Here is a 27,383-nt window from a genome sequence, read left to right as displayed (position 1 = left end):
CTCCAACTTGAGGGTTTCTGCACCAAAATGCGCAGCAATATGTCGGTGAAGATTCTCAGTCGTCCAGGTGAAGTTTCTGGAAGTTGAGTCAACTGGACTTTCTTCTTGAATGAGTAGAGAAACTCATCCAAGTGGCTGCTTCAGACTATAGAGGCTACTTGGATAAGTAGCAAAACGTTTCAACTTAACAAGAAGGAAGTCCAGTTACCATTTCTCAACTTCCAGATTTACAGTTAGTTGTATATAGAGTTTCAATGTGAAACCAGACCTTACACGACATTTAATATCCCACAGGAGTGCATAAAAATGTTTAGTTTACAATAACTGTGTTTTTTATTTCAGTAACATCCGAATTATTTCCAGTTCTGAAGTGGTACAGCAACTGGTTTACAGCAACTCTGATACGATATAAATGTGGAGGCTCGACAGAAGAGTCTGTAGAGAGTCAAAGTGTTGCGGCCCGCTCAGACACATCTGTAATACATGTAGTTTTTTTTTTAGCTAGAAGAGCTAGAAGGATGAAAATTAAATTCAGGAGAGAGCGCTGCTGAGTTCTCGATTTAGCAGCCAGTGCTTCAACGTCAGGGCTTTGGTTCTCTATCTAGACCACCTGTAGTTAAAGAACAGTATAGATAAATACTAGTTTCTTACAGAATGAAGACCTACAAAAGTCTAAAAAACAAACAGAAAACAAAGACTGAAATGAGCTCAACGAATCTGAATCATGGTACCTGAAAGAATCCCTCTATGAGACGATACGTCATGGACCTTGCTGAACTAAACAAATCCAGACTGTCAGACATGACTGAGCGACTGATCCAGTCAGACGGATCGACAAAAGAGTCACAGGTGAAAGTCAAAGTCATAGAAGAATTTACCCCCAAAAGCATAAGTCATTCAGAGCCGACAGTGGGAGGGAGGGGTGAAGGAATCCCGGCTTTGCTCCATTAACAGCTGAGGAGAGGGAGGGGAGGAATAAATAAAGAAAGAGAAGGAGGGAAGGTAAAAGTTGGAAATGCTATGAGTCACAGAGCAGGAGGGAGGAGACTCGAGCGGAGGAGAGCGAGAGAGAGGGATGGAGGGAGGAGGGAGGGAGGTATAATTATGGTTGGAGGCTGCCAGGGACGAGAGAGAGAGGAGAGAGAAGCGGAGGGAGTGAAAGAAAGACGAGAGAGAAGAGAGAGAGAGTCCAGCCCACTCCGGTAAAACCATTCAACTGGTGAGTGAGGGAAGGCATTCAACACACAGAGAGAGAGAGCAAAAGAGGTAAAAAGAGAGAGAGGAACTCCCATCGGCTGGGATAACTTAGTCAAACTGCCTGTCTAACGCACACACACTCTGAACACACACTCTGCAGTGGCTTCACCCCGGGAACAAGGATCCTCTTGCGCTCCAGAGTTTTTCCTTCTCTGATTTTTCATCATCCATTCATCACATCTGAGAGTTTTTTCCTCTTCTTCTTCTTCTTGTTTTGTTGTTTTTTTTTCTTTTTCTTTCTTTCTTTCTTTCTTGTGACGCCTCCACATTTTCCAGCCATCTGTCCCTGACAAAAAAGATAAGGATTACTCATTTTCTCTCTCGGCGTTGTGTTTTTTTTTTTTTTTTCTTTTTTGTCCTACTCTCTCTCGTTTCTTTACAGCTTTTTTTCCCTCCGTTTTCGCAGGTGGACTGTGAGCTGAGCTGAACTTTGCAGCTTGCAAACTTCTGAGGAGAGAACGAGAGAGAAGAAAGACAAAGACAATAAGAAAGAGAGACGGCAGAGGAAGGAGGGAAGGTGAATTTCACATAGAAGAAGACTTTTCTTTCTTCACCCTGGACTGAATTTTTGTTCCAACACTTTTGGCCAAACTCGACTTTCCTTCATCTTTTCTGGCTCCGGCTGTGTATCTGCATCCATCAGCATCTCCAAGTCCGCGCCAGCAGCCAATCAGGTGATTCCTGCCATCATGTCTGTCTTACCCCTACTCAGCTGGACTGTCCTGATCCTGGTTCAGAGCTGTGGCTCGACTTCGAGCCCAGCATCCAAACTCCAGCCTCCGCCGCTTTCCCTTACTGTCCATCCTCACCACCCGCTGGTGCCAGATGTCACTTCCAGCTCCACCTGCCCCTCTTGCGCCCTGGCCAGGATGCGGAGAAACGAAGCGGGCACGGCGGCGGTGGACGACGTGGCGGGACATGAGAGAGAGGAGGAGGAGGAGGCGGCTCAGCAGGACGTGGTGGAGGCGGTGAAGAGGCACATCCTCAACATGCTGCATCTCCAGGCTCGGCCCAACATCACCCGACCCGTGCCACGTGCCGCGCTCCTCAACGCCCTGCGCAAGCTCCACGTGGGGCGAGTGGCAGAGGATGGCAGCGTGCAGATTGAGGGAGAGGAGGAGGTGCGAGGGCGGGGAGGCCGGGGAGAAGGAGGAGGAAGGGGAGGAGCAGCGGCGGCGGATCATGCGGGAGACGGCGGTGACGCACAGGAGACGACAGAGATTATCACCTTCGCTGAGGCTGGTGAGTCCAAACTGCTGGGCAGAGTGTGTGTGTGTGTGTGAGTGTGTGAGCATCATTTTGCTTTTTAGCATCAGTGTGTGGAGACAAACGCATAGAGAGCAAATGTGACAGGATGTGTATCGTGTGTGTGCACAGTAATCAAGCTGACATGCTGTGTGTGTGTGTGTGTGTGTGTGTGTGTGTGTGTGTGTGTGGAAAAAAGCAGCAGCAGTTTGTCAGTGAATGTGTAAAACTGCATTTTTATGTGTTAATGGTGTCAAGCCATTTGTATTAGTTGTGTGTGTGTGTGTGTGTGTGTGTGTGTTTTGGTGTGAAGGTGTGTGTATGGACAGCAGCCGAGTTGACTCACAGTATTTAAGCATGTTTGTGTGTAGAACAGTCGGAAATCAACTAGTTGAAAATCATCTCTGTGTGTGTGTTGGTGTCCACCTGCTTAATTCCACCTGCGTACTCACTTTGCCAAACCCATCAGATACACACACACACACACACACACACACACACTAACCTCTGTAATCGCCTCCTGCTGTTTTCAAAGAATACCTCATTATCTACTTAAAGCCCGAAGAGATTCGTGTATCGCTGCCTTTGTGTGTGTGTGTGTGTTTGTGTGTGTGAGTGTGTGTGTGTGAGTGTCTTAAAGCGATAACAGCAGCGCAGCACTTTTCTGACAGACGGTAGCGACAGAGAGCGAGTCGGAGAGGGGAAAAGGGAGGAGGGGCGCGGAAAGAAAAAGAAACAAAGACGTTCTGCGGTGTTGCTCAATGATGAGACGCAGCTCGTGTAATCGTTTACAGGACACAGTGGCGCTTTGCTCAGCAGCACTTCGGCAGCCTGGGGTCAGATGTTAACTGCAGCCTTCCTCCGTCTGGTCACCTTTCACCCCTCCAACACGTCTGCTCTGCCTCTTCTCAACATGCTTTAAACACCTTTAAATCCAGGTCGCTGCAGGGTCACGGCACTCGCACATGTGCTCCTTCCTGTTCGCTCATACACGTGACCGTTTGTCCAGTTTTGGTGATTTCTCTTTGTTCAAACCACAGTGTTTTAATTATTGGCTGCACATTTCTCATTCCCGCTGGTCATTTTCCAAAACAAGCCTTCAGTTTGTAGACTCATTTATTTTCTTGCCTTCATTTTCGACGTGCAGGGGCTTGAAATTTACTGCACTCACTTTATTTCGCATTCAAATTTATGATTTTGTCGTGTGGTGACATTTAAGAGCGGGGAACTTTCCCCGTTGATGCTTTCCAAGATCCTTCAACATCAGAGACTCGTGTTCATTGCAAGAAAAATTCCCATCATCCTTTTCCAGACATCTATTGTTTTTCTCACTGTTTAGCCGTTGCAATAGAAACAATAAGAAGTGTTATTAACATTATGTGGTTTACTTTGGAAAATGCCGAGCAGTGATGTTAAGTGTCACTGATTTACAGCTGAAACCACTGCAGCACCAGTGGAAGTCAACTCTTATATTTAGCATTAATGGTTGTCAAACTCCCGCACCGCTCTTTCCAGCAGCTCACCTGTCAGTCAGGCAGTGTGGGCGGGACCATGACGTTCTCTTCTTCCTCTGGATTTTGTGTTGATATGCTGCAGTTTGAGTTTCTGTAGGCGAGAGTCTGGAACAGCAGATGGAAAAGGTTTTTATGAAGTGGATCTGTGCAGACAGGTTGAGAGGAGCAGCTTTATTTAAAGGAAAACACAGAATTGAATGTCAGATACAGAGTTCCCCTCTGTACTGCAAACAGCCAATTAGATCTCCCAGCGCTTTATGTAAGATGGAGTCAAGTAGCAGTAACTATTTAATGCATTCGCAGCATTTTAGACCTCAAAACTGCAGATTTATTGTTAAACCACATTTTTTCATGAGCATAATATCACCTGATGAACCTGCGTCCAGTTTCCAGCCTCTGGAATTTCAAACTCGCTAAATGTTCCACTCTGTCCACGTCTGTCTGAGCAGGTGAAGCTTCATGAAACAGCTGAGACAGTAAAGGCCTCAGCTCGTACCACCGTGCACTCGGGGGCCTGTTTTGTGACTCTGCACTTTCTAACCAGACTCCTTTATGATCAAGTTGTGATTTAAGGATAAGAACGATCGCAGTTTGGGTCAAGAGAAATCTGTTGGGCCGTTCATCCACACTGACCTGTGGCTCTGTACCATCTCTGCTCCCAGCAGACAAACATCATAATAACTCCAGTGTGTGAGACTACTTTGCACCCAGCCAATTCTGGGCTTTGTTAGGAATAACTGATGCATTTGGGGCCCTCAGTAATTATTTTAGGCGATGGAGATGGCGAGTTGAGGGGCAGGGGGATGACTGGATTCTTGGCGAAGATGAAGTGTCAACCTCTGTTTAGCAGCTCCGACACAATATGTATCTGTCCGCTGGTTCCTTCCAATCCATCAGGCTGTTCTGTTTAAATTCCTCTCCTCCTCCCCTGTTTACACACAGAAGACAATTAGGCTAATTGAACTTAATTGAACACATCATTAGCGACATTCCACAATCCACTTTCATCTCTCTGCTGCGCTCTCTAACCTCGACCTGCCCTTCCCTCCTCTGGCAGACAGAATAAACCGGTCATTGTTGGATCTATTCTGGTGGTCAGTTCCGTCTGGGGATTCAAACCAGCAACACTGCGACAAGCTCGGAGGCCGCGTCGCTGACCTGCAGCAACCGAGAGAAAACGGTGAATCACAGCCGCGGATAGGATAAAGAAAGACAGAAACATCCATCTGATGTGAAAATAAACCACAATTACCATGTTTCCTTTCTCTGCTTTCTGTTTCCACACTCATTTTTCTCTCCAGCCTGCTGCCCTTTGATCTTCCTCCTCGTCTCTTCTCTTTTTCTTGGCATTAGCTCCCATTTTCTCTCTCTCTCCATCTTTAAGTTTTCCTCCGCTGCTTTTGATCTTTCCATATTTTCACTCCCTTTTCTCCTCTGTCTCTTTCTCCTCCCCCAGTGTCTGTTTGTTACGTGGCGTGGCTCTACTATGTGTATACCGTGTTAACGGTCGTGTTCGTGAAGTCGTAACGCTGCTGGTTTGAATACCCGGCGGCCCGTTTTCATCATTGATGTCCCACCACATCATTTGGCTCTGCTTTGATGTGTGACCGGCCGCAGAAGATGCTCTATGTCTAGGGAGATGAATCACTCCATAGTAAACAAGTACATATTGTGTCCAGACCCGCCGTGCACAAACACACACACTAGCACAAGAGAATGTGAGGATGATATAGATTTTCGGGGTAAGAGCGTGGATAGTGTTCAAAGCCTGAGTTCCTCTGAACCATAAAACTAAGTATTTCATCAACATGAACACAGGCACGAACCCAGTAGTTGATTTTGACTCAGTTCCACATCCACTGTTCTGCCACAGCAGATACTCACTAGTGGATTCATCCGCTGCTCAAACTAGTCCCCAGAAAATGCACCTACTTGTTTGTTTGGCACACTTTCAAAAAAAATGTGCCAGTACTGTAAGTAGCTGTTTAAATGTTGGGTCTTCCATGTTTATATGCGTGATTAAACCTCCCACTATCACTGGTTGACAGCAGAACATAATGCAGGAATTAGCATATTAAGGTGCATAATTATGTATTTTAATGACAGCTCTAACTTTATTATGAGGTACTGTGCTTGTCCCTCTGCTCAGACTTCATTTCATTTAGTCTAAATAGAAGTTTCCATCTACCTGTTTCTCTTCAGGGTTAGGTTTCTAATCCCAAAGGTAGCATAAATCAAATGCTGCCGTCATTAGAGCAAAGTGAGTGATGTCTGCAGTACGTTGAAAAATGGTTGTTGGATGGATGAACAGTGATTGAGACATCCCTGTATTTCCCTGCTTTCTGCCAGCCACCTACTGCGTCGTCCCTCTGGGGCGAATCGGGGAGGACAGGAAGGCGGCGAACGGTGTCCTTGCTAAATACAGGCGAGTTCAAACAGGGGGAGAGGGAGGAATGAGGGAGAATCACGGAGGAATCTGTGGGAAAGATACACAGAGAGGGAAAGAGGAGCGAGAACTAGAGAGAGAAGTAAAACATTTGAACCTCGGTAACTGTCCCCGAATGACTCGTCATGACTCAACACTCCCTGTTCAGCCCTCTGTAAGCCACACAGGGAGACTGTGGTCAGGTTTGTATTTGTTACTAATTGAAACAGAAGCTTTTCCACCCAGTCTCAGTATGAAACTGGTAGTGCTGGGAGGCTCCCAGTGTGCGAGAGCTCAGCTGTGTAAATGTGATACAGGGGGGGAACAGCTAAACGTTAAGTGCTGATACATTAACAGGAAGTTGCTACATTAACAGATTGTTTTTCTACACAGATAAAGAGACTAACTAACTAAGAGAGATAAAAAAAAAACTTACAAAGAGATTCTCCTTCTTTTTGGTTTGGGTTTAAAATTGGCTCCATTTTCAGCTTCTCTTCTTTTCGTTATTTCATTTAAAACCTGGTTTTCCACAAATTGGTGCGAGTTCATCAACAACTTCACCGGTTGCTTGTTAATGTAGTGGCTGCTCACAGGGTCAACAGGTGAATTGCTTCAAGTGACACTGGTTTGATGTGTTCATCACCTGGCGTCTTGTGTCTGTTCTGTGTTTTCTTGTTGAATTCTTCGAACATCCAACATCTGTAAAGGACGTAGTTTGCTTCAACATGTCAGCGTGTCATCTGTGAAACCCGAGCCGATCTGTGGCAAATTCTCTTTGGCATTTTTGTATTTTGAGACGGGAACGGGTTTGACTGTCAGTTTGGGCTGCTTATCTGCTCTCTCATTATAAATAAACTGGCCTGGGAACTCAGACAGACACAGACCCAACCACAGGCTGGCACTGGCAACTTCAATTTAGCTCAAAACTTTATTGCCCCTAGAGAGAAATCTGGTTTTGGAGCTGAGGCCTGAAAATGAAAAACATGCCGTAGAATCACTTTGTTAAAATAATGAAAACACAATAACGAGTGATGAGAACATGAGCGATGAGTGCAGGACAGAGCAGCTGAGGACTACCAAACTCTGTTTCCCACAGACGCCTTCATTGTCTTCATGTTTGAAACTGCGTCTAGTATCATTTCACTGCTTAAATTGCTTTATAGTCCACTTTTATTTGGTAGTAACAGCCAAAGCACGTGACAGGACAGATTAACAATACAAACCGACACTGTTACGACTCAGCCTGCTTTTCAAATTAACTAGGAACTGCAGTTGTTTGTCTTGTTTTCCTCCAGTTTCACTTCATTTCATTTGACTTTATTGTCCCTCCAGGGGAAAATTGCCCAGCAGCAGCAATAAAAATACCACAGAATACATTCAGGACATAAACACATAGCTACAGTACGGAAAATATATAAAAGTAAAGGGCAGCCATTCACCAACACCAACTCACAAGGTAGTCCGCCAGTTTAGTTAGCTCCCTATTCCTCAGATGAACTGAGTGGACAAGTCTCGTGATTTACGTCCCACATGTTCAGTGAGGATCCAGTAGCTCCGCTCGTTTGTATGCGGAGAAGTGGAGGTGTGGTGGTTTTGGTGGTGTATGGCAGTCTGGTTGAGTTTGTCACAGACCTGTAATTAACCTTTACTTAACCAAATGTTTCTGGTTGCCTAACTCTAAACACATGCCAGCTATTTGTCACGACTGCAGTCTTTTCCTAACTACGACCATGTCCACAGAAAGTGACAATTTATCTTGGAAGCTAAAAAAACTACAGCAGTAAAACACAGAATCCTGTTTTTCATCTTTAGGGGATTTGTCTTCATCTCATTTTGAGCCATCTAGAGCAGATTTACATTGATTCCCATCCGTTCGTGTCTCTGTGTGGTGTCTCTTGACACAGTTAACTTCATATTAAACACAGATCTCCTCTGTGTTTGTGACCCCGCCAGTGTCCATGTCAGCATCTCACGCTGGAGACTTCAGAGAACGCTCTGATGTGATGTATCCACCAATCAAATCCTCACAGTGTTTGATGTGACTTTATCCTAAAGGGTGTATACCATCTGAACATGACGTGCTCTTCTCTTCATTTTCCCTTTCTTTTCTTGTCTCCTTGCTTTGATCCACCCAAATCTAAAAGCCTGGCTAATGACTAAATGGCTAAAAGGACCTCAGAGCTATGAAAGGCACGATTTTTGTAAAGTATGTGTTCTGCTGTGTCGCGAGGAGACTTTCACTCTCCTTCAGCTGACGATGAGCGAGTTTGGCATTCAGGACATTCCTCTCGTCAGACAGCGAGGCTGCTTTAATGCGTCCTCTCCACTTTTGTTTACAGACCTCTTGACAGTGTTACACGGATTTTGTTTCACATTTAGAGTTGCTCAGTGTGTGTGTGTGTGTGTGTGTGTTTACTAACACAGCCCCGCTGACTCACATGTGGTGCCAATAAGGCCGAGCAGGGCGTCGACTCTGGGGATCTGGAGGACATTTCTGTCCCACACAGCCTGACAGTCCTCACTGAGGGGTTCACACACCCACCTAAAGTTGCACCTCAACATCCATTAAGACTGTTCCAGTTTATATCTTGACAACTACACTTTGATCCGAGGGCTCCAGATGAGTCATGAGTCAACAAAACACAGTTGCTTGGTATGAAAATAGATTTTAAATAGTTATTAAATCCTGATGAATTTCCCTGTAACAATCTTATTTTCAAATAGTGACTTTGTGTTTAACAGAGTCATTCATTCAGTGATTTATGCAGGTTTATTTATCACAGGGTTATTAACATGACCCAAAGTTCAGTAAATGACTACACAGTATATGTAGTATATACACAGATATTGAATTTGTCACACTTTAATTTGAAGGTCTGTAATTTGCAGTAGTTAATGTGGATGTTTCCAGGGAAGATGTCTGTAATTTGGTACTAATTACAGAGAAAGTAGGCATTTAGTGGAAAGAAAATAGTGGAAAAACTCAATTTAAACCTAAGAAAAGAACTATTCAATAATCCTTTATTATTGGAAACTTCATGCGTGCTCAATCTGTACTGTTGAGCTGTTTCTAGTTCCCCCATAATTAAAACCAAATAACATAGTTCTGTCTAGGAAACCACATGGGAAATTATTAGAAAATACAGAACCAGTAAAACAAAGTGTTGCCAGAATTGGATCAAATTTAACCCTGAAATTTATCTTAACTTTCCCCTGAAGAAGCATTAAAACATGTGTATGGGCTGGTTCCAGCTCTTTATTAAAGCTGTATGATGTTAAGTGAAATGCTGAACTCCCTCAGCAGCTTGAATGTTTTGCTCCACACACTAAACTGTGAGCACATTTAAACTCCAGCAGATAAACATAACTCTTTAAACATTGTTAGGAATCAAACTTGTGACATTTTAAATACAATCTGCAGGGGCTTGGTCTATAGCCTGCTGATCCCTCCTAATGTAAACTGAAAACACAAAGGAGAGGGCGGACTGTGATCCTTTTAATGGTAAAGAGGAATGAAGGAAAGATGCTGCTTACTCCTGTGGTGCACTGTAAGAATGAAATTTAGTGCAGTTGTTCACGACCTTCCAAGGATTTTTACACAGTGCAGAGGTAGAAGCGGCAGTTCGTACGGATGGGGAGACTTTTAATGACTCTAATGTAAACGTGACAGACAGAGAGGAGATAGAGTGGTAGATTAATGTTCCCATTAAGCAGAGTGTTTGGACAGGAAATCCTCATACACTGATGTGACACATTTGTCACATACAACCTACTGTACCTCCAGATCCATCCTTATCTCTGTAAAATCGTACTTCATCCTCGCCCTATCCTCTGATTAGTTTGTTCCGTGTTCTTCCAGCAAAGAGCAAACCTTTTTTTTTTCCACTTTGGAGTGTGGGAATGAGAGGAGAGGTGGAGAAACAGCTGTGCAAACTGTGAATCCCAACAGAAGCTGCTCTTTCTTTACTCTTCTGTCTTTTTTCCTTTCTGTCTTTTCTTCTCGCTCTCTTTGAACATTTGTTGCAGCAGCAGATAGTTAAAGAACAAAGAATATAAATAACTCAACAGCAGCAGGTCACAGAGGAAGAAAAGTTCCACTCTGCCAGTCTTAACAAGATAAAGGGCAGAGTTTGAACTGCACAAGTGCAAAGCAGTAGGTCTCCAACCTGCTATTTCTGTTCAATTAGGAGTATTGGCATTATTCCACGTTCGTTCTGCAGCATCTCACGTCACGTCCAACTACAGTGTTTACACCATTATGCATTTCTAAAATAAACCAAGTTAGAAGGAAGATAATTACTCTAGAAATCAATGAACTGCTGTTGCCCAATGTCTCCCGCATGGACAGATTTAGGACAGTGCTGTGGCGTTGGTGGTTAGTTTGTAACCTGTAGTCATCTGCATGTGATATAATTAAGGTAAACATAGTTGACAGGTGTAAGGTCTCTGTGCCCTGATACGTCTATCAGAGGTTTCAAAGTTATCAACTTGTGTCCTGCTGCCTTCAGATGGCTGCAAGGTGTCAATGACCTGAAGGAGCAATGTTGTGTTTACTGGTAGAATCAAGTCCAACATACATTTTCCACCAGAATACAACGTGTGTTGCCTCATTCAAACAAACCTCTCATCTCTTTGTGCCTGTGTTTCCACCTGAGCGCTATACGCGCAAAGCTGATTTCAAGGTTGAAGAGCTCCTCGTTGCGCCTCCACAGAAATGTAGGGCTCAGAAACACAAAGCTATACATTTACACAACAGCTAAAGGACACGTATACAAACGCACACACACACACACTCATACACACATAGAGAGGTGTGCTCTGTCTGTTGAATGCAGCTCATCCGTTGAAGGAAGGATTATGATGGACAATGGAGAACAGATGGGCTGTTTGTGTGTGTGTTGCTCATTGTCGTGGTCTCAGTAAACACAGAGAACAGAGCATGTAGGGTGTGTTCACATACTGAACAGTCAAATCCAGAATTAACCACATCCCTGTTTAGACTCTGAAGGTCACTGCCTACAATGCTGAAACCTCCTCTTTCTCCTCCTGTAACATCACCTGCTCAGGTGAGACAGTTTAACACTTTAGATGTTGATGACAGTCATTTGAATGCACGTCAATGTAACTGATTTGGCTTAGTGCATTGTGGGATATTGAGGCCTAAAGAAGGCCACATGACTTTGTACTGATTTTATTTCCAGTGATGATCAATCTAAGACATTAACATGCCAAAACCTCCTGAGCACACTCTGTATTTTCAGGCTCTTTAAAAAAACGTTTACGGTGGCTTCCACTTCTTCTTCCTCTCATATTTCCTCGTTTAAAATCAATATTATTCTGCAGGGGGATTTATAGAGGCAAAATATCCAGAGTGGTTTAATGTTGGGATTTTTCCCAAGCCTCAGTGTAGTATTGTTTTTACCACGGTGCTGAAATATTATGATCTTGTGAAGCTTAACCTTTTACCTTTTGATAGTGTTGATGCTTTTAGGGAAACAGCAGCCATTGTTTCAGATGCACTGCTGCAGAATGGTCCAGGCTGCTGTCTGAACCTCCAGGTGTCTGATGACAAAATCTTAATCTCTCTAACATCTGAGTCTGTTATGCATGTGTGTGTATGTGTGTGTAGGGGGATTAGAGAGGATTTAATAAGATTTATCATAAACCAACAGTCCTTTTAACAACATACCAAACTGTGTTTGTGTCACATGTTGGCAGGATGTCTTGTTTAGTTTTGTTAGCTGCTCAGAGCGGCGCCGTCTGATAAATCAAATCAAAGTCATAATACGCCCCAGAGGCTGATGGTAGAGGTAGGAAATGTTTAGAGGCTGCTGTCAGTGATGAGGATGATGTTGTCAGGCTCAAATGTCAGTTTATTGTTTCTGATTCCTCCATCAGAGTCGAGATTGAGTGTCAACAGCTGACATAACAGCGACAGTCATAGTGTATGTAATCTGGTCCTCTCCTACGGTCTGCAGTAGGTATTTGAAGCATAAACTGGGGTTTTGGTTGGACAAACTGGACATTTGATTATCTAAATTGGGCTTAATGGTCTAAACTAAATGTGAGATAAACAAAACTGCATAACAACTCATGCCTCCGATCATCTAAATTGGCTTAAACTGTTTTTAATGACTGATATCGTGTGCTGGACGGCGTTCTCTTCCTACAGCTCCAACAGGTTCCTTATGTAGTATTCTTTGAAAAGTTGAAAGGTTAAAAGAGAAGAGATTTTGTGTTGTTCTTCACTTGTTGATAGTTTTTGATCAGATGTAAAGTAACAGGAAAACACTGAGCCGCAGTTTCCTGTGTGTGTCTGTGTGTGTGTGTGTTTCAGGTTTATGCACACTCTCTCCCCTTCATCTCTGTGCTGTCCAAACATAGACACTGCATGACAAACTGTGTGTGTGTGTGTGTGTGTGCGTGTGTGTGTGTTGTGGGCACACATACACACACACACACACACACACACACACACACACAGCAGACGAGGTCCAGGATCAGGCTTTATGAGTTGTTGAGACACCAGTGTGTAAAGATCAGTCTTCTGTAAATGGAGGGGGATTACACAGAGAGAGATGAGCTGTGAGCAGAAGACTTGCAGAAGTCGGACAGACTCCAGGAAACAGAAACTTCTTGTCTCTGGGTGTAAACGAGCTGCTGGAACTTGTTACTTCTCACATAGTCTGCTGAGTTTTTACATGTTTTAACACAATCATCAAAATTCACATCATCAGCAGCCGTATTCACGTTGATTTCCTTCTTACCTGGCAGCCACTGGTCTCACGCCAGTTCAATGGAAAATGATCCTGCAGGGACTTGAAATACTATATTCTGTAGTTTGTTTTTTTCCGGGCTTGTTCCAGTGAAGGGAATTTGAATCCTTCAGCACACAAAATATGTAGACAACAGCCTTCTCCCAAATCAACAAACTGAAATTTTAATATTACAGTTTCCCTAGAAACACCTGAAGCACAATCAGAGCTCAGGGATCGTTAGACGATTTGTTTGCTGTAAGAACCTGATCAGTCAGTGCTGATGCATTAGAAGATCAATGATCCTTACCTGAACTTTGCCAAGTAATGTTAGGTGGAGTGAAGGTTCAGCATGATAAAGGCCGACTGAGCCGACAAGAAAAACCCACATCTATGGCCCTGAAGGCAAACGGAAAATAGTGATCATGACATTTAAAGGTTGTGTGAAATATGTGGCTCAGCTTGTTTCAACTGTATCTGTGACCCTTGGATCCTCAATCCACTGGATCTTAGTGAAGGCATCTTTTTAAAAACACCTCACACATGTGTCATTTGTAGTTTCTACATGGCCGTTTATTTGGTGTCTAGTGAGTATTTATGGCAGCAGGATGTCGAATGTGAGCTCAGTGATGTGTTTTTGGACAACAGTGCAGCTCTGTGGCACACATCAGGGAATTCATATGTCTGATGACAGAATATCACCAGACCGTCTCCATATAAGGATCAGCATCGAACCAGCAGGTTGATCCTTTATGCTGCTGAGGAGATCGCTGTCTGTGTTTGTTCAAACAAAGACTGTCCTTGTTCCAGCACCTTGTATCGACTTCACAAATACTATTCTAAGAAACAATGAATGAACAGTGCTTTTATTTTTCAATCTTTCCAAAGTGATGATGATGTAAGTGAGATAATCGCCTCCGAATTGTCGGTTAAACAGCGTTAATGGACTCGCTAAAGTGCCACCGCCCCCACACGCACACACACAAGCCACCCGTTTGCGCCGTTTAACAGAGCATCACTGCTGCTGACATTCATAAACTCCAGAATCGTGACGTGATTTTCTGTATGGACGCCCACGAGTGAGAGACATTAGAGAGAGAGAAAGAAAAGGTGATGCAAAGATCTTATGTAACGCTGCTAGATGGTAATTGACTTCAAACTGGTGATTAGCTTGCTGCCTGGTCTGGAGGGTTCCAGGAAATAAAAACTACACGTCTGGACATATGTGTGTGTAAATGTAAGCCGGATTTTAACAAATACAGTATCCGACTGTTTGTGTGCAGATGTTCAACTGGTCTTTGTAGTGTTTCCAAAAGCTTCTGAAACATCACATTTAATAAAAAGAAAAAAGAAACAGGTAAAGCTGTAAGAGTGCTGCCAATTTGTCCAATCAAATTCAGGAGAACAGTTTCCGAACCGACTGCTCGTACAGGGCCCAGTGATTGGGTATGACATTTGTTTTGGTTACAGCAATTACACAAAACGAGCCACAGGAAGTGACCTGCTGTTACAAATTTGGTGCAGAGAAGAATGAGCCTGGTCAGATATGTGGAGACTCGCGTTCACTCCACACCACTGAACATTTTCTATGTGATTTACATTATTATAAACTAAGTTGGACGGTTAATCGGACAAATCCAATTTTACGATGTCACCTTGGAGAAGCCTACTACTAAAAGTGAAGAGATTTACACTATAAATGAAAGAAAATAGTTGTCGGTTGGAGCTAAACTCAACTGGAAACCAAAACCAAATTGCTCAGGTTCAGATTTCAAATTGAAACAGTCGCAGCTGATCTGCAGCTCACTAGCACATCAGAAAGATTTTCAGTTTCTGAGTGGTTCATTCATTTTTTCTGACACGTTGCTGTAAATTCAGTCATTCTGGGCTGCAGTGATGACAACAGAGCTCCTGGTGGGAACCATTAGCTGGTTTAAACGCTGCCTGACTCCAAAACCTCCCACCACTGCTGCTGAGTCAGCAGGAAGAGTCCAATCAGCAGCAGCAGCATGTGTGTGTTTTTGTGAGGTCATGTTAGAGATGGTAACATAATGATAACTGTGTGCTGTGTGTGTAGATGACTCTGTGGCTCAGATGTGGCTCACATACACCCACAAGATAATTGTGTGTGTGACAGACTGAATTCAGTTCAGTGACACACACACACACACACGCACGCACACACACACACACACACACTAAATCAAGTTTCTGAGGTGTTTTCTCTTATTCTGTGCCTGTTGTAGAAGAGCAGAGATCCAAAGTGAAACAGCTTGTTTGTGTTTATAACGAGTTTAACTCAGGGTTAACCCACTTAACTGTTGCTATGGTTACCTGCAGTTTAACATGATACTCGTTAAACTCTTGGTTAAAGCTGTGACCTCAATTAGATAAAGAATTCATGTCAGCTAATCTGAGACCTGGTTTTTCTGCTCAGACAAGTTGTTATAATTATGAGTTGGACGTTGTCCTAACCCTCTTCCTGTCTCTGTCACTGTTCCTTTCTCTCAGGTGAGTCCCAGGGTGTGGTGAACTTTGTCCTCTCTAAAGAAGGAGGTGATCTATCTTTGGTGGAGCAGGCTAACGTCTGGCTTTTCCTCCGTTTGGCCAAGACCAACCGCAGCCGAGCCAAAGTCACCATCCGACTGTTCCAGCAGCGACGTCTTGCCAATGGACGCCCGTCTCTGCCTCAGGAAGACATCCTCCTGGCAGAGAAAACTGTAGACACCCGTCGCAGTGGCTGGCACACTTTCCCTGTGTCGTCTGCGGTGCAGGCGCTGCTGGAGAGCACCGAGAGTGCAACCCTGAGCCTCAGGGTGTCCTGCCCGCTCTGTGCTGATGCCGGCGCCACACTCGTCCTGGTCTCTGGCAGCTCAGAGACATCACAGCGTGCCAACCAGCGGGAACAATCCCACCGGCCTTTCCTCATGGCTGTGGTCCGGCAGGGGGATGGCAGCGACTCCAGGCGGCGCAGGAAGCGTGGGTTGGAGTGTGATGGGAAAGTCCGCGTGTGCTGCAAACGGCAGTTCTACGTCAACTTCAAAGACATTGGCTGGAATGACTGGATAATCGCTCCACCTGGTTACCATGCCAACTACTGCGAGGGCGAATGCCCTTCCCACGTAGCAAGCATCACCGGGTCCACGTTGTCCTTCCACTCCACTGTCATCAGCCACTACCGCCTAAGGGGCTACAGCCCCTTCCAGAACCTGAGGTCGTGCTGCGTGCCCACACGACTACGAGCCATGTCCATGCTCTACTACAACGAAGAGCAAAAGATCATCAAGAAGGACATCCAGAACATGATCGTGGAGGAGTGTGGCTGCTCGTAAACTTGAACTGGATCAGTCCAGAATAAACTGGAGAGAGAATCTGGGAGGAGACGGAGGGAGTGTAGAAAAATGAAGAAGACTTTATGATCATCACATCACTTTTATCTACTGCTCTTCATTGCTCACATCCTCCCTCCATCCCTCGGTCACTTTCTGGGATAAAAACTCTTCTCCGAACTTGTCCAGCAGAACTCAGAGAGAGTCTTCGTGGCACTTTCAGAAAAAAAAAAAGAAAAGAAAAAAGATAGAAAAAAGAATATCTAATATATTTTTGTTACAAACGGAGGGAGTGATGCTTATTTATGTGGCTGAGACGTTCAAGCACCACTCGACCAGTTAGACCTTGGAGAGAGGAGGTGCCTGAAAAACTACAAACAAAACAATCTCAAAACTATGCAACTTGTTCACGTATTACAATCTTATTGTATTTTACTTTGTTTTTGTTTCCCAACTGTTTACTTTTTTTTCAAAATGTACAAGGAAGAAAGAAGAAGACTTTTTTTGTATTATTATTTTGGAAGTATAAATTTGTGACGTGTGTGTGGTCATGTGTGCGATTTTGTCCATTCCAGTGTGCATAAATGTATGTATGTTACTGTTAGTGTGTGTGTGTGTGTTGAGAGATACTTGAAAGAAAAATTTAGCCCGGCTGCTGGAACCAAACACTTCTATATGTTACCATGGTTACCATGTTAATGTTATAATTATTATTGTCCATAAGTATATTAATAATATTATTGTTATTGTTGTTAATAATATTTTATTTGGCTGCATTTGTGTTATTATGTTATTTTTTTTTAAGAAACGTTACAAACGTTTTATGTTTTGCACTATAGCAGCACTCAGTGTCCAGATTAGCTCCAATTAGACCCTCAGAGAGAGGACAGACTGGAGCTTCCTGTCCAGGCTGGATTCTATGTTACAGATGTGGTTTGATCCCCATGTAAAACCAGCGGATGTATGCATTGTAAGTCGTTCTGGGTTTAGAGTCTCAGAAAACACACAAAATCTGTCACCTGTAGGTTTCGAAATGGTTCAAAACTTTACGTTTGTGTTAACTGCTTGCTGCCAGAAAATCCGAATTTGGGTAAAGATAGGTGGACACTAATGACTGAGTCAACTATATGTCAAGCTAACACACTCCGAACTGACTTATTTTTTTATTATTATTTATTATTATTTTTTAAGTATTGAGTGTTAAGTATTAAGGCTATTGCAAGCATTTCAGAAATAAAGACACCATGACTAGGTGGAAAACTCAAGCACCAAGACCTGAAAAAGAAAGTCTCTAAACTACACTATTCAGACCTTTCATTATTGTAAGTGTTACATTGTAATGTAAATTGTATTTCCAATATGAAAGTCTAAGATGCTGTCTCAAAGCCTTCCCTAGACTGCTGAAAATAAAGCTCTGATTCTAGCAGAACTAGTGGATCCTTCATTTATTTGTTGTTGGTGAGCTCATCGAGTCTAAAATTACTGCCACAAGCATCTCAAATCTTGACCACGTGTAAGTTCGTACCTTTTCAAATGTTAATGGTCCCGTTTGTAAATAATACAGCTGACCTGTTGTTGACAGTAGCTACAGTTAAAGCTTTAGTTAAAATCTACATTTCTTATACTGTCCACCAAAATTGACTCTGGAGGGTGTTAAATATAAAGAGCAAAATAAAATATAATTGCACTTGAAGAAAAGTTTTTCCAATGCCACTTTTGTTTTCTGGCAGCTGGTGGCCGTTCACGGGAACTGCAGGGTCTGTGGAGGCTTCTGATTGGGTAAAAACAGGCAACGTGTTGGAGAAATGTAGCAACACGTAGATCATGGTATTGACCCAGAGCGCCTAAAAAACTTAACACAGTTGTCCTGCTGGAGATCGCCATGATATATCAGGAACGTCCCGTCTGTCCAGTCAGATGTTTTGACAATTTTAGCTCAAATTGGAAACTAAAAAGAAAAAATGTTTGGCTGATCAATTAAATTCTTAATTTAATTTTTTTGTTGTTGTTTGAGCTGAGACGCAGAAAGAAACCAACAGCCATGAATGATGGCATAGTTGCGACCATCTTCAACCTTTGTATTAGTTTTAAATATTAAGCTAAAAAATTAACGAGCATCTCCAGTCTCCAAAACACAACAAAAAGCACAAAACCACTTACTTACAGCTCTAGAGCAAACCACTTAAATAACAGTTATACTGTATCTTTGTTCACTAACTTAAGGTGGCTTACAATAGAATGAGAGTTGTTATCATTATTACACTACAAAGAAAAGCTAAATACTTCAGTTATAGCATTTCTGTAAGTTGGATTTTCTATTTTAAGGTTGTTTTCCCTTAGGGATCCCATTAAGAAGCACCAGTGCTGCTACCTTAAGTTCTTTTACTGAAGGTATTCAACTGTTGAATGAATTAAACTATTAATTATTATTTTTGTTGGTTGTTGATTAATCTTCTGATTATTTTCTTAACAAAATTATTAATGAATTTGCTTGTAAAATGTTAGAAAATAGCAAAAGGCGCCTGCTATAATTTCCCAAAGTCAGATATTTTAGATCCTTTCACTTTCTGAAGAAAAGATACAGGTTTCTGTTTTGGAGAAAGTTTCCAATGTGCATTTTTAGTTTGCTTTAGAACACCAAAGATCTGAGTTTCTGCATGTGTTTCTCTGTGTTTTCAGAGAGACAACAACCTGATTTATGTCCATTTTGAGGAAAAAAAAATATGGAAATGTCACAATAGTTAATGAGTCTCTGAAGTAAAAAGGCGGTGCCATTTTGTCTTAAAAGAAGGTCACTTTATGCATTTTAGTGTTTGTTTCAGATTAGTTTTTGATTTTTTGGGAGAAAAAAGTCTTCTTTGAAAAGTTTTTCTTTGAGCTGTGATACTTCAAATTCTAGTGTAAGAACTCAATTTCCCATGATGCTTTACTCTGTTTAATCTCATCATAACCGAAAGAGACAATCCACAATCACCTTGTTGGGAGAAAACAGATGCTGTCCTTTTGTGTGTTTCTGTGTCGTGTGTGTTTATATCAGTATTGTCGACTTGTTCATCTGAAGTTTTGGAGTATTTGTGTCTTTTTGATGAAGTTGTGCGTTAAGTTTTAGTTTTTTGTTTTGTTTTGTTTTGTTTGTTTGTTTGTTTTTTAAGAAGAGTTTTAGAAGAGAGTGGAAATTCTTCTTTTGGACTCTTTAGGACAAAGTCAGTGTCCGTCCCATTTGTACAAAATATCAGTGCAGAAAAAGAAGCAAAAACTTTAAAAAGGAATAAAAGAAATTGTTGTATTTGTTCAGATTTTGTTCTTTTTAATCAAGAAAAAAATAATGCTGACACTGAATGATGTGGACAAAGAATAAAAAGTCTATTTTTTATTCTGTATATATGAAAATCAAGATTCCAGTAAGTTGCATTGCTTTGTTGTACAAATCAAATGTGCTTGTGGCATTTTTCTAATCTAATTTATTTTACAGTATTTTTTTGTTTTCTGCTTCACCATTAAAGTTTAAAGGATGTACACAAAGAAAATGTGTCCTGTTTTTTTCCTCAGAATAAAACACCTGAAACCAAGTTTCAACAGCAATATAAGGTTATTTTGAGGAACATGGTTGTAAAATCTATTTTCTCTGTTTCTAAACACTATAAGTCAATGTTGAGCAACAATTTGTCAACACCTTCTACCAGGTTGTAAAGCTCCATACAGACTTTTGGCTCTGGCTCATGTTGACATTCATGATGATATAAAGCCTGCCTCATTAAACACTCACATTAGATATATGATTGCAAAAACTGATGCTGAAGTTTCTCAGTTTCTAAGGATGGACGTTCAGGGTCGAGGAGGAGGCTGCTGGAGCGACTCCAGTCAGTGAGGAGGAGACGCAGCAGGAATTCATTTCCTCATGTCGAGGAAAAAATGCAGGCTCTATTAAAGCTGTGATCCACAAGTGGAAAGGTCAAAAGGTTGTCTGGAGCCCAGCGGCTTTCCCTCTTTGCCCTGTTAAACTTTAAAGCTGCTTCAACACAACATGTAAGTGTTGGGTCTAAGCTACTAAATACTGTAGGAGAGCAAAGTTCATGAGCTAATGAGTCGTGTTTGAATTAAAAAAAAAACAAAAAAAAAGGAAGAAAATTGTGAACAGATACTTCAGCAGACTGGTTACAGTAATTCAGTTACCAAAATACCCCTCTAATAAGAAGCAAGAGTAATTTTTGCGTTACATAACGTTAGCTTCTCTCAGACTTCAAAGAGAAAACTGGTTGTTTTGGGAAGAGTCTGTTCGTGCAAATTTTTTAGACTTGCCATTATAATGAACATGGTTTTTCAGCTTGACAGTGTACAGGGACATTTTGGGGACTTCAAGGTTTTAGGTCCCAAAAGGGCATAATACAGGCACTATAAGAGTAAGTACAGTCACACTCAAGTCCAGAGTCTTATACTAGACTCAAACTTCTGTCTCATGGAAAGGTTCTGCATCCAATCCCCAATCTAGCATGTCATAAGCATCACATATTGATACACCTGTACTATTACTGTAATCCACTGACATCTCTGTGCATTTTATGACATAAAGAGAAGAAGTGGGCAATATTATCTGATGCCCTGGTAACTACATAGTGACAAACACAAGGCAGCAGGGCTTTGACTATTGCAATGCCATACTAACAGTTGGTAGACGACCATCACACACAATTAAATTTCTCCCAATGATCCAAAATACAACAGCACGTCTCATTCTTGATAAACCAAAAAGGACACACGTCAACAGTAAAACACCTCACTTTACTTTTATTTGTTTTTTATGTTTGCGTTCAACACTTTAAGGCCACTGTAGAGTTTCTGCTCTGTGTCTAATGTGCAGTCAGGCCACATTAAACCTGCAGATTTTACCCTCACAAACTTCTGCTTTCCACAGAAAGATCAGCTAATGACTCACAGCCGTGACAGAAAGCCAAACTGCTCTTCAGTTCAGTGAAACAGCACCAGCACCATTCAGTCAGAGGCTGCTTTCTGCCCCTGGCTGCTTTTAAAGCTTAGTGTAGTGTGTTTTGTGGCTTCGACTACCAGGGCACACCAGGAAACCCCAACAAACAGCAGCAAAACAGTGTGCGAGTGCATGTCTGGCTGTGTTTGTGAATTTTTGTTGGAAACCATCATCGTGAGGCCATTTCTACTGAAAGGACATTTTGTTCAGTCACCAGACCTTTAAAGAACTGTTTGAGGGTTAAGACTTGGTTGTAGGGTTATGGTTAGGGTAAGTGTGGGGGTTAGACTTTTAGCCGTGCCCATGTGGGTACTTCTGCATTTTTGAGTTGCCCATCAAACTGAGTTATACAAGGCAATGTCTGAAATATTTCCCAATGAAATGGGACAACCCTTATAAACCCCTATGTATCATCAGTAGCTAACAATTGAGAAATATTTTGTCTTTTGTTATGGATCTGGTTTTAATTTGGTTAAAATTTGGTTTATAGTAAGTAATGTGCATGCCATTTATAATTTTTCATATCCTTGCCTCTGTAAATCATTAGTTTTATGGGCTACATACCACTTTTCTTTACCCCTGCTGCCAAAGAAAATTACAGAAACCCACACAAGAGAACGTGCAAAACAGAGAGTGGGTCTGAGCTTTAACTGTGATGGTTAATGCTAAGGTGGGGAAGCTGGAGAATCCATTAAGTCACTGAGTGTCCTCACAATGCTAGAGAGACCGTGTGTGTATGATGTCTCGTGATTTGCATTGATGAGGTAATGCACTGAGGTTTTAGTGTGAGTGCTGTTGTGAGGAGACACAAACTAAACTTACATTTACTTTGAGGATGAAGGGGAGGAAAGTGTGTGTGTGTGTGGTTTGGCTTCTCTTTGGTCTGGTATCTGCTGCTGTGCTTTGGTTTTGGGACAACTTTATCCTGTCATGAATATGTCTGATGTCACACAAGGACGTGGCACATGTGAAGTGAGCACACACACAAACACACAAATACACACTTATGATATAATTACATTTGAAGTTTACATGCAAAGACCCGATATCTTACACACACAAACTGTCACAACCCGCCAAGTTACATGTGTTTGTCGTATATATTTGATTTCAGAGGGTATTTCTGCAAACTTTCAGTTGGTCATCAACAAAGAAATGTGTAAGCTGTATTTAATGACTTCACTCAGCATGAATATTGAATTTGCTAAGGCTTTATTTACTGGTTACAAGCTGTTGATAAGAACAGCGTCTGGGCTGCCAGTTCGAGTCAGACCACATCCAATTCCTTGCTTGTCTTGTGCAAACTTGGCCAATAAAGCTGATTCTGATTCTGATTCTGAAATGCTCGTCCTGCACAACATATTAACTTATTTATAGTTTATTTTCAATTTCACATCGATTTGTATTTGATGTTTTTGTGAAAAAAAGTGCATTGGCTACGTTTGTAGTCAATGGTGCATGTCGAGAAGCTAACTAGCCTCATTGTTTGCAGCTGTGATTCAAGAGGTAGAGTGGTTTTCCACCAATCGTGGGATTTCTGGCTTCACCTGGCATATCTCAAAGTATTTTAGGTCAATACACTGAATCCCCCTTCAGTTTGTGACTTACTGTGAGTTAGTGAAATGGCAAATTAAAAGTAACGTAAAGTTGTCTGAATAACAATATGGTAGAAAACTGTTGATGCCTTATAACAGAAAAACAAAAATTCAAAACAACACAACAAATTACTTCTATTGCTGATAACTACTGAACAACTAAGGAATAATCCAAATGATATCTAATGATTTGACATAGATAAACTAAAGAAAAGAAAGCCCAGTACAGACATTTGTTACAGATTATCAGTGCAGACAAACTGGAACTTAAGCCAAACTAAAAGTTGTGTAATGTTACCATTCACTCAGTGATTGTTCTTCTAAAGCCACACTTAGGTCAAAATGTGCATATTTATCTCCACAATGGTTTAGACTGATGATAAATCATCAACCGTTTTTCTTTCAGATACATTTCAACTTTCTGTCTGTGGGCCCAACTCAGTGCAGTGAAAACAAAAGGCCAGGAGGGAAGTAAAATCACTTGCAGATGACAGTGGTCATGGTACCTAATACACAACTATTACAACTACAAATAATAGTCCTGCATTAGGACAATTCTGTAAGAACAATGATTTGTATCGAAATATATAACTCCTTCGAGTAGTCGCTTTTCACCACTGTCATATAATTACTACGTTTAGTTATATGTCATGGAGCATGTACTATGTAAATACTGGTCCTCACAACTACAGGAGCGAGAATGTCAGAGTGTGTGTTTTGATCAAAGGCCACAGCAAACCACAGCAGGGTGTTTCCCTGCCAGTGGGGCAGCCGCTGTGGTCGACCGCTGTTTGATGCTCGGCTGGTTAAGGAGGTGACGTGTCACTGTCAGGAGTAAATTTGATGTTTGATTTTAAGAATTTAAAATTTCACTTCTATCTAACTGTAGTGTATCAATAAGCTTTGGTTGAGTAAATGGTAAATAGTCAACCTTACTGATACACTGCTTCTCGTATTCACACTAGTGGAGTTATGATCAAAGTCAGCTTTCACATCTTTTTGACTTTAATCCACAGGGGGACTGTCTTTAAAGGAAAGAAATTAAAAATGAAATCACATTAATATGAACAATTTGCCTTAAAGCAAACTGACATTTTAAATAATCGGTTTAAGAGAAATCTTATTGTCGCCTGCAAACATTGTGGGAACAAGAGAACACAGATAAATCTCTCAAAACACTTTAAATTGTTTGTTAATAAAAAAAAAAAAATCTCAGCCATATCTTACTGTAGAGGACGTCTGTTTACATGTGCATTGTAGTGTGCGCAGCACGTGCACAGGGACCAACTCATTAGAGTTCAGTACAGAAAGCATCAGATGCTGATGTACATGAACATGTTTTTTGGATATTACAAGAAATCATACATTTTTAAAGATACAACTGTACAATCAACAAAGAAACATCCTGAAGAGCCTGGGACGATTCTGCAGTACATGGAGATGGATCTGATTTGGCACAGCTAAAGAAAGCACTCTCTATAATTTAACACGGAAGTTTTTCTTCACAAATGAAGACACGGACGATTTGCACAGGAATAATATCACAGAGGGCAATTATCACAAATGACTGCATTTCCCTGTGTGATAGCTGCTCTGTGAAAAGGGAGGTCGCTGAGCGTTAGCTTACAGAACACAGGGTGTGACAGCAGAGACATTTCCTGTCTGCACAGGACTCTGTCAGTGCTGCATGGGAAAGAACCACTAAAAGACCTGGTGATAATATCAGAGTTCCTTAAAGGTGAGTATCTCAACTGTGCACGGCTCAGTTATATTCGTGATTTTCTTCAGATGTTGACTTTTTTTTCCTAATTTCTGCTTGAGGCCGTTTCTAGAAACATTTATATTAGATACATTCCTAAGATAAGGTCAAGTACGGAGTCATTCCTCCAGTTAATAGAAGCTTCACTTACAGTCCAAACTGTTCTTCTCTGGTGGTGTTGAGGTTATTAAAGTGGACAGAAGAGGGGAAACTGGTGCCAAAAGAAAAACAAATCCTGCAAAGTCAATCTGACCCGAAGGTTTCATCCATCTGAAGCAACAAATGTGGAAAGAAATGAGAGAGAAGATAAAGTCTCTGCAAGGTTTTCATTCAGAGAAACGAAGACCTTGAGGACAGTTGTGTTGTTAATTTTAATTTTAGAATAAATTTCTGTAGAAACCTTACAAGAACTAATTTTAGGAAAAAAAAACTTTATTCATGTTTTTTTCAGCAGGTGATCTAAGCTTGAAAAAATTAATCAACATGACACTTGAGCTTGAAATCAATCTTATGGTTATCATTTGTTACCAACGGACAGAAGTTAAGTTCAGGGCCTTAACACTAAAAAGCAGCAGAGGGAACAAAGGCTTGAGAGGTAAGATACAAAAGCAGCACAAACAATCTACCAGGCGACACGTGAAAACAGGCTGGTATATGTCCTGCACAGGTGATTAGCATTAACAGGTTGCAGGTGAACTGAATGGGCCAGAGGAGGGTCAGGAAACTGGGAAGCTGCAGCCCTGAAGAGTGAGACATCTAATAACACTGAAGAGTTGTCTACATAGTTGAAGCATGTAATTGCATTGTAATTCCCATCGCAGACAGCTGTCAACATGATGACCCCACGTGAACACTGCATCCAGACATGTCCGGAGTAACAGGTTCATCTTTAGATTGTAAGAACTTAACCTGTCTGCTTTTCAATGGTGATACGCCCATCCATCCAATCATCCATTATTTTAACTGATTTTCATTTTAAGGGTTGTGGGGGAGCTGGAGCCTCTCCAAGCTGTCACTGGGTAAGAGTCAGTCTATCACAGGAGTGACATATAGAGACAGACAACAACTCACACCAATGGGCAATTTAGAGTCACTAATTAACCTAAGTGCACATCTTTAGACTCTGGGAGGAAGTCAGAGTACCTGGACTAAACCCAAGAGAGAACATGCAGACTCCACACAGCAGACACCCAGGTCCTTCTTGCTATGAGGCAGCAGGCCTAGCCACTAACCCACCGTGTCAGTGGCACGCGGTTTACTGAAATTAAACAGTTGTGCCCAGTGTGATTACCTTCGTGACTGAGCGCAATGGATCGGGACTGATAAATCACAGAGATCCCACCACTCGTGTCTTAAACCCAGACCCCAAAACTGTGGTGCAACTTAGAGCAGACTGCAGCAATAAAATAACATAATTGTCTTCAGTAGTTTCTCATTTACTTTTGCCTCCTTAAGCGTCCTTGGAAATGTATTTAATCAGCAGCCAGTTGAGGAATGTCTGTGAGGAACATGATGTAAATGCTGGATCTCCTGTGAAGCTATTTTAACCATAGTATAAAATTTAAATGGGGCTAACCCAAGTTTCTTTAAACCACAGAAAGCCATAGAGGGCGGCAGGAACGCCGTCCCAGGTCAGCCGGATTGTATCTGAGGTCGGTGGTTTGGCCCTGACTAAAGCTGAGGCCTCGGAACCTCAAACTGATTTACAGTCGCTTATGGAAAACACATTCTGTGTTTAAACGCTTGGCTGAGACGTTAATGAGACTTCTGTTGTTAGTTCTTATCTCCTGCGGGCTTCAGTTTATAGGTTTCAGATCAGTGTTTCCACTCACTCCACTGTCTGAGGCTCTCAAGCTACACGGATCCTTCACATCCATCGGCAGAGTTTTATCAGAAAGTGGCCTGAGTGATTAATGGATCACTACATCTGTAGATAAACTCCCCGATGGCTTACAAAGTGATTAGATCAAATGTATCAATCATCTCGTAGGAGAGTGGGATCTAAAAACTCTGGAACTACCTGCTGCACATGAAAAATGACTTTGAACTTAGCGTGCACCAGGTACAAACCAGCACGCAGAAAACCATGTGGAACAACCTGCTGCAGATGATACGATCTGTTTTATCTGTGTGTGTTCCTCATGTCCCCCCCGAGACTGCGTATTTGAACACAGGCCGGTTTACACTCTGAGTGTTTTTGCTGATAAGCGGCTCAGTTGTCAGTTTTCCTCACTGACTTACAGCCAAGCAAACATACTTCATGACAGACTCTTCCTAATTCTTCACTTGTTCGGTGCAGCTCAACTGTTTTGAGAGGCAGAACACAGCATTCCAAGTGGATGATAGAAAGACAGTAAGTCCTAAAAACCTGTGATCTGGACTCAGTCTAAGCTGCGGTTTGATAAAGTGCTGCCATTTGTTTCCCATCAGCCTCCTGACTACGCCCTCGCTATCATCGTCCACATCACCTCTGAAAACACATTATCAGCTTTGGTTCATGCAGAGGCAGTGACCTCACTCACT

The 27,383-nt window shown here is 42.0% G+C and overlaps 3 protein-coding genes across 4 annotated transcripts in view; all 3 read left to right on the top strand.

Moving 5' to 3' along the window:
- LOC113163505 overlaps positions 1-27,383 on the top strand; it is a 1,294,879-nt gene that overhangs the window by 341,597 nt on the left and 925,899 nt on the right. The gene's annotated exons all lie outside the window — the stretch shown is intronic.
- The window catches only part of LOC113163522 (NACHT, LRR and PYD domains-containing protein 12-like), a 428,332-nt gene that overhangs the window by 266,424 nt on the left and 134,525 nt on the right, over positions 1-27,383 (top strand). The window lies entirely within an intron of this gene.
- inhbaa (inhibin subunit beta Aa) lies at positions 873-20,032 on the top strand. 2 transcript variants are annotated; one of them, XM_026362291.1, is made up of 3 exons: positions 873-1,219; positions 1,664-2,499; positions 15,708-20,032. In XM_026362291.1, exons 2-3 carry the CDS (start codon positions 1,947-1,949, stop codon positions 16,526-16,528), a joined length of 1,374 nt encoding a protein of 457 aa, XP_026218076.1. In that variant the 5' UTR covers positions 873-1,219; positions 1,664-1,946; the 3' UTR covers positions 16,529-20,032. The 2 variants fall into 2 exon arrangements, with proteins under 2 accessions (XP_026218076.1, XP_026218077.1); XM_026362292.1 differs by having other exon boundaries at positions 873-1,266.

This window comes from Anabas testudineus, chromosome 2 (genome assembly GCF_900324465.2).
Source record: "Anabas testudineus chromosome 2, fAnaTes1.2, whole genome shotgun sequence".
NCBI lineage: Eukaryota > Metazoa > Chordata > Actinopteri > Anabantiformes > Anabantidae > Anabas > Anabas testudineus.
This window is presented reverse-complemented; position numbering and strand designations above follow the sequence as displayed.

What these genes read in the sequence shown, in the direction of transcription:
- inhbaa (XM_026362291.1), top strand. Translation starts at nt 1,947, where the DNA reads ATGTCTGTCTTACCCCTACTCAGCTGGACTGTCCTGATCCTGGTTCAG. An exon ending in TATCACCTTCGCTGAGGCTG is followed by an intron (nt 2,500 to 15,707) that starts GTGAGTCCAAAC and finishes CCTTTCTCTCAG; the next exon opens with GTGAGTCCCAGGGTGTGGTG.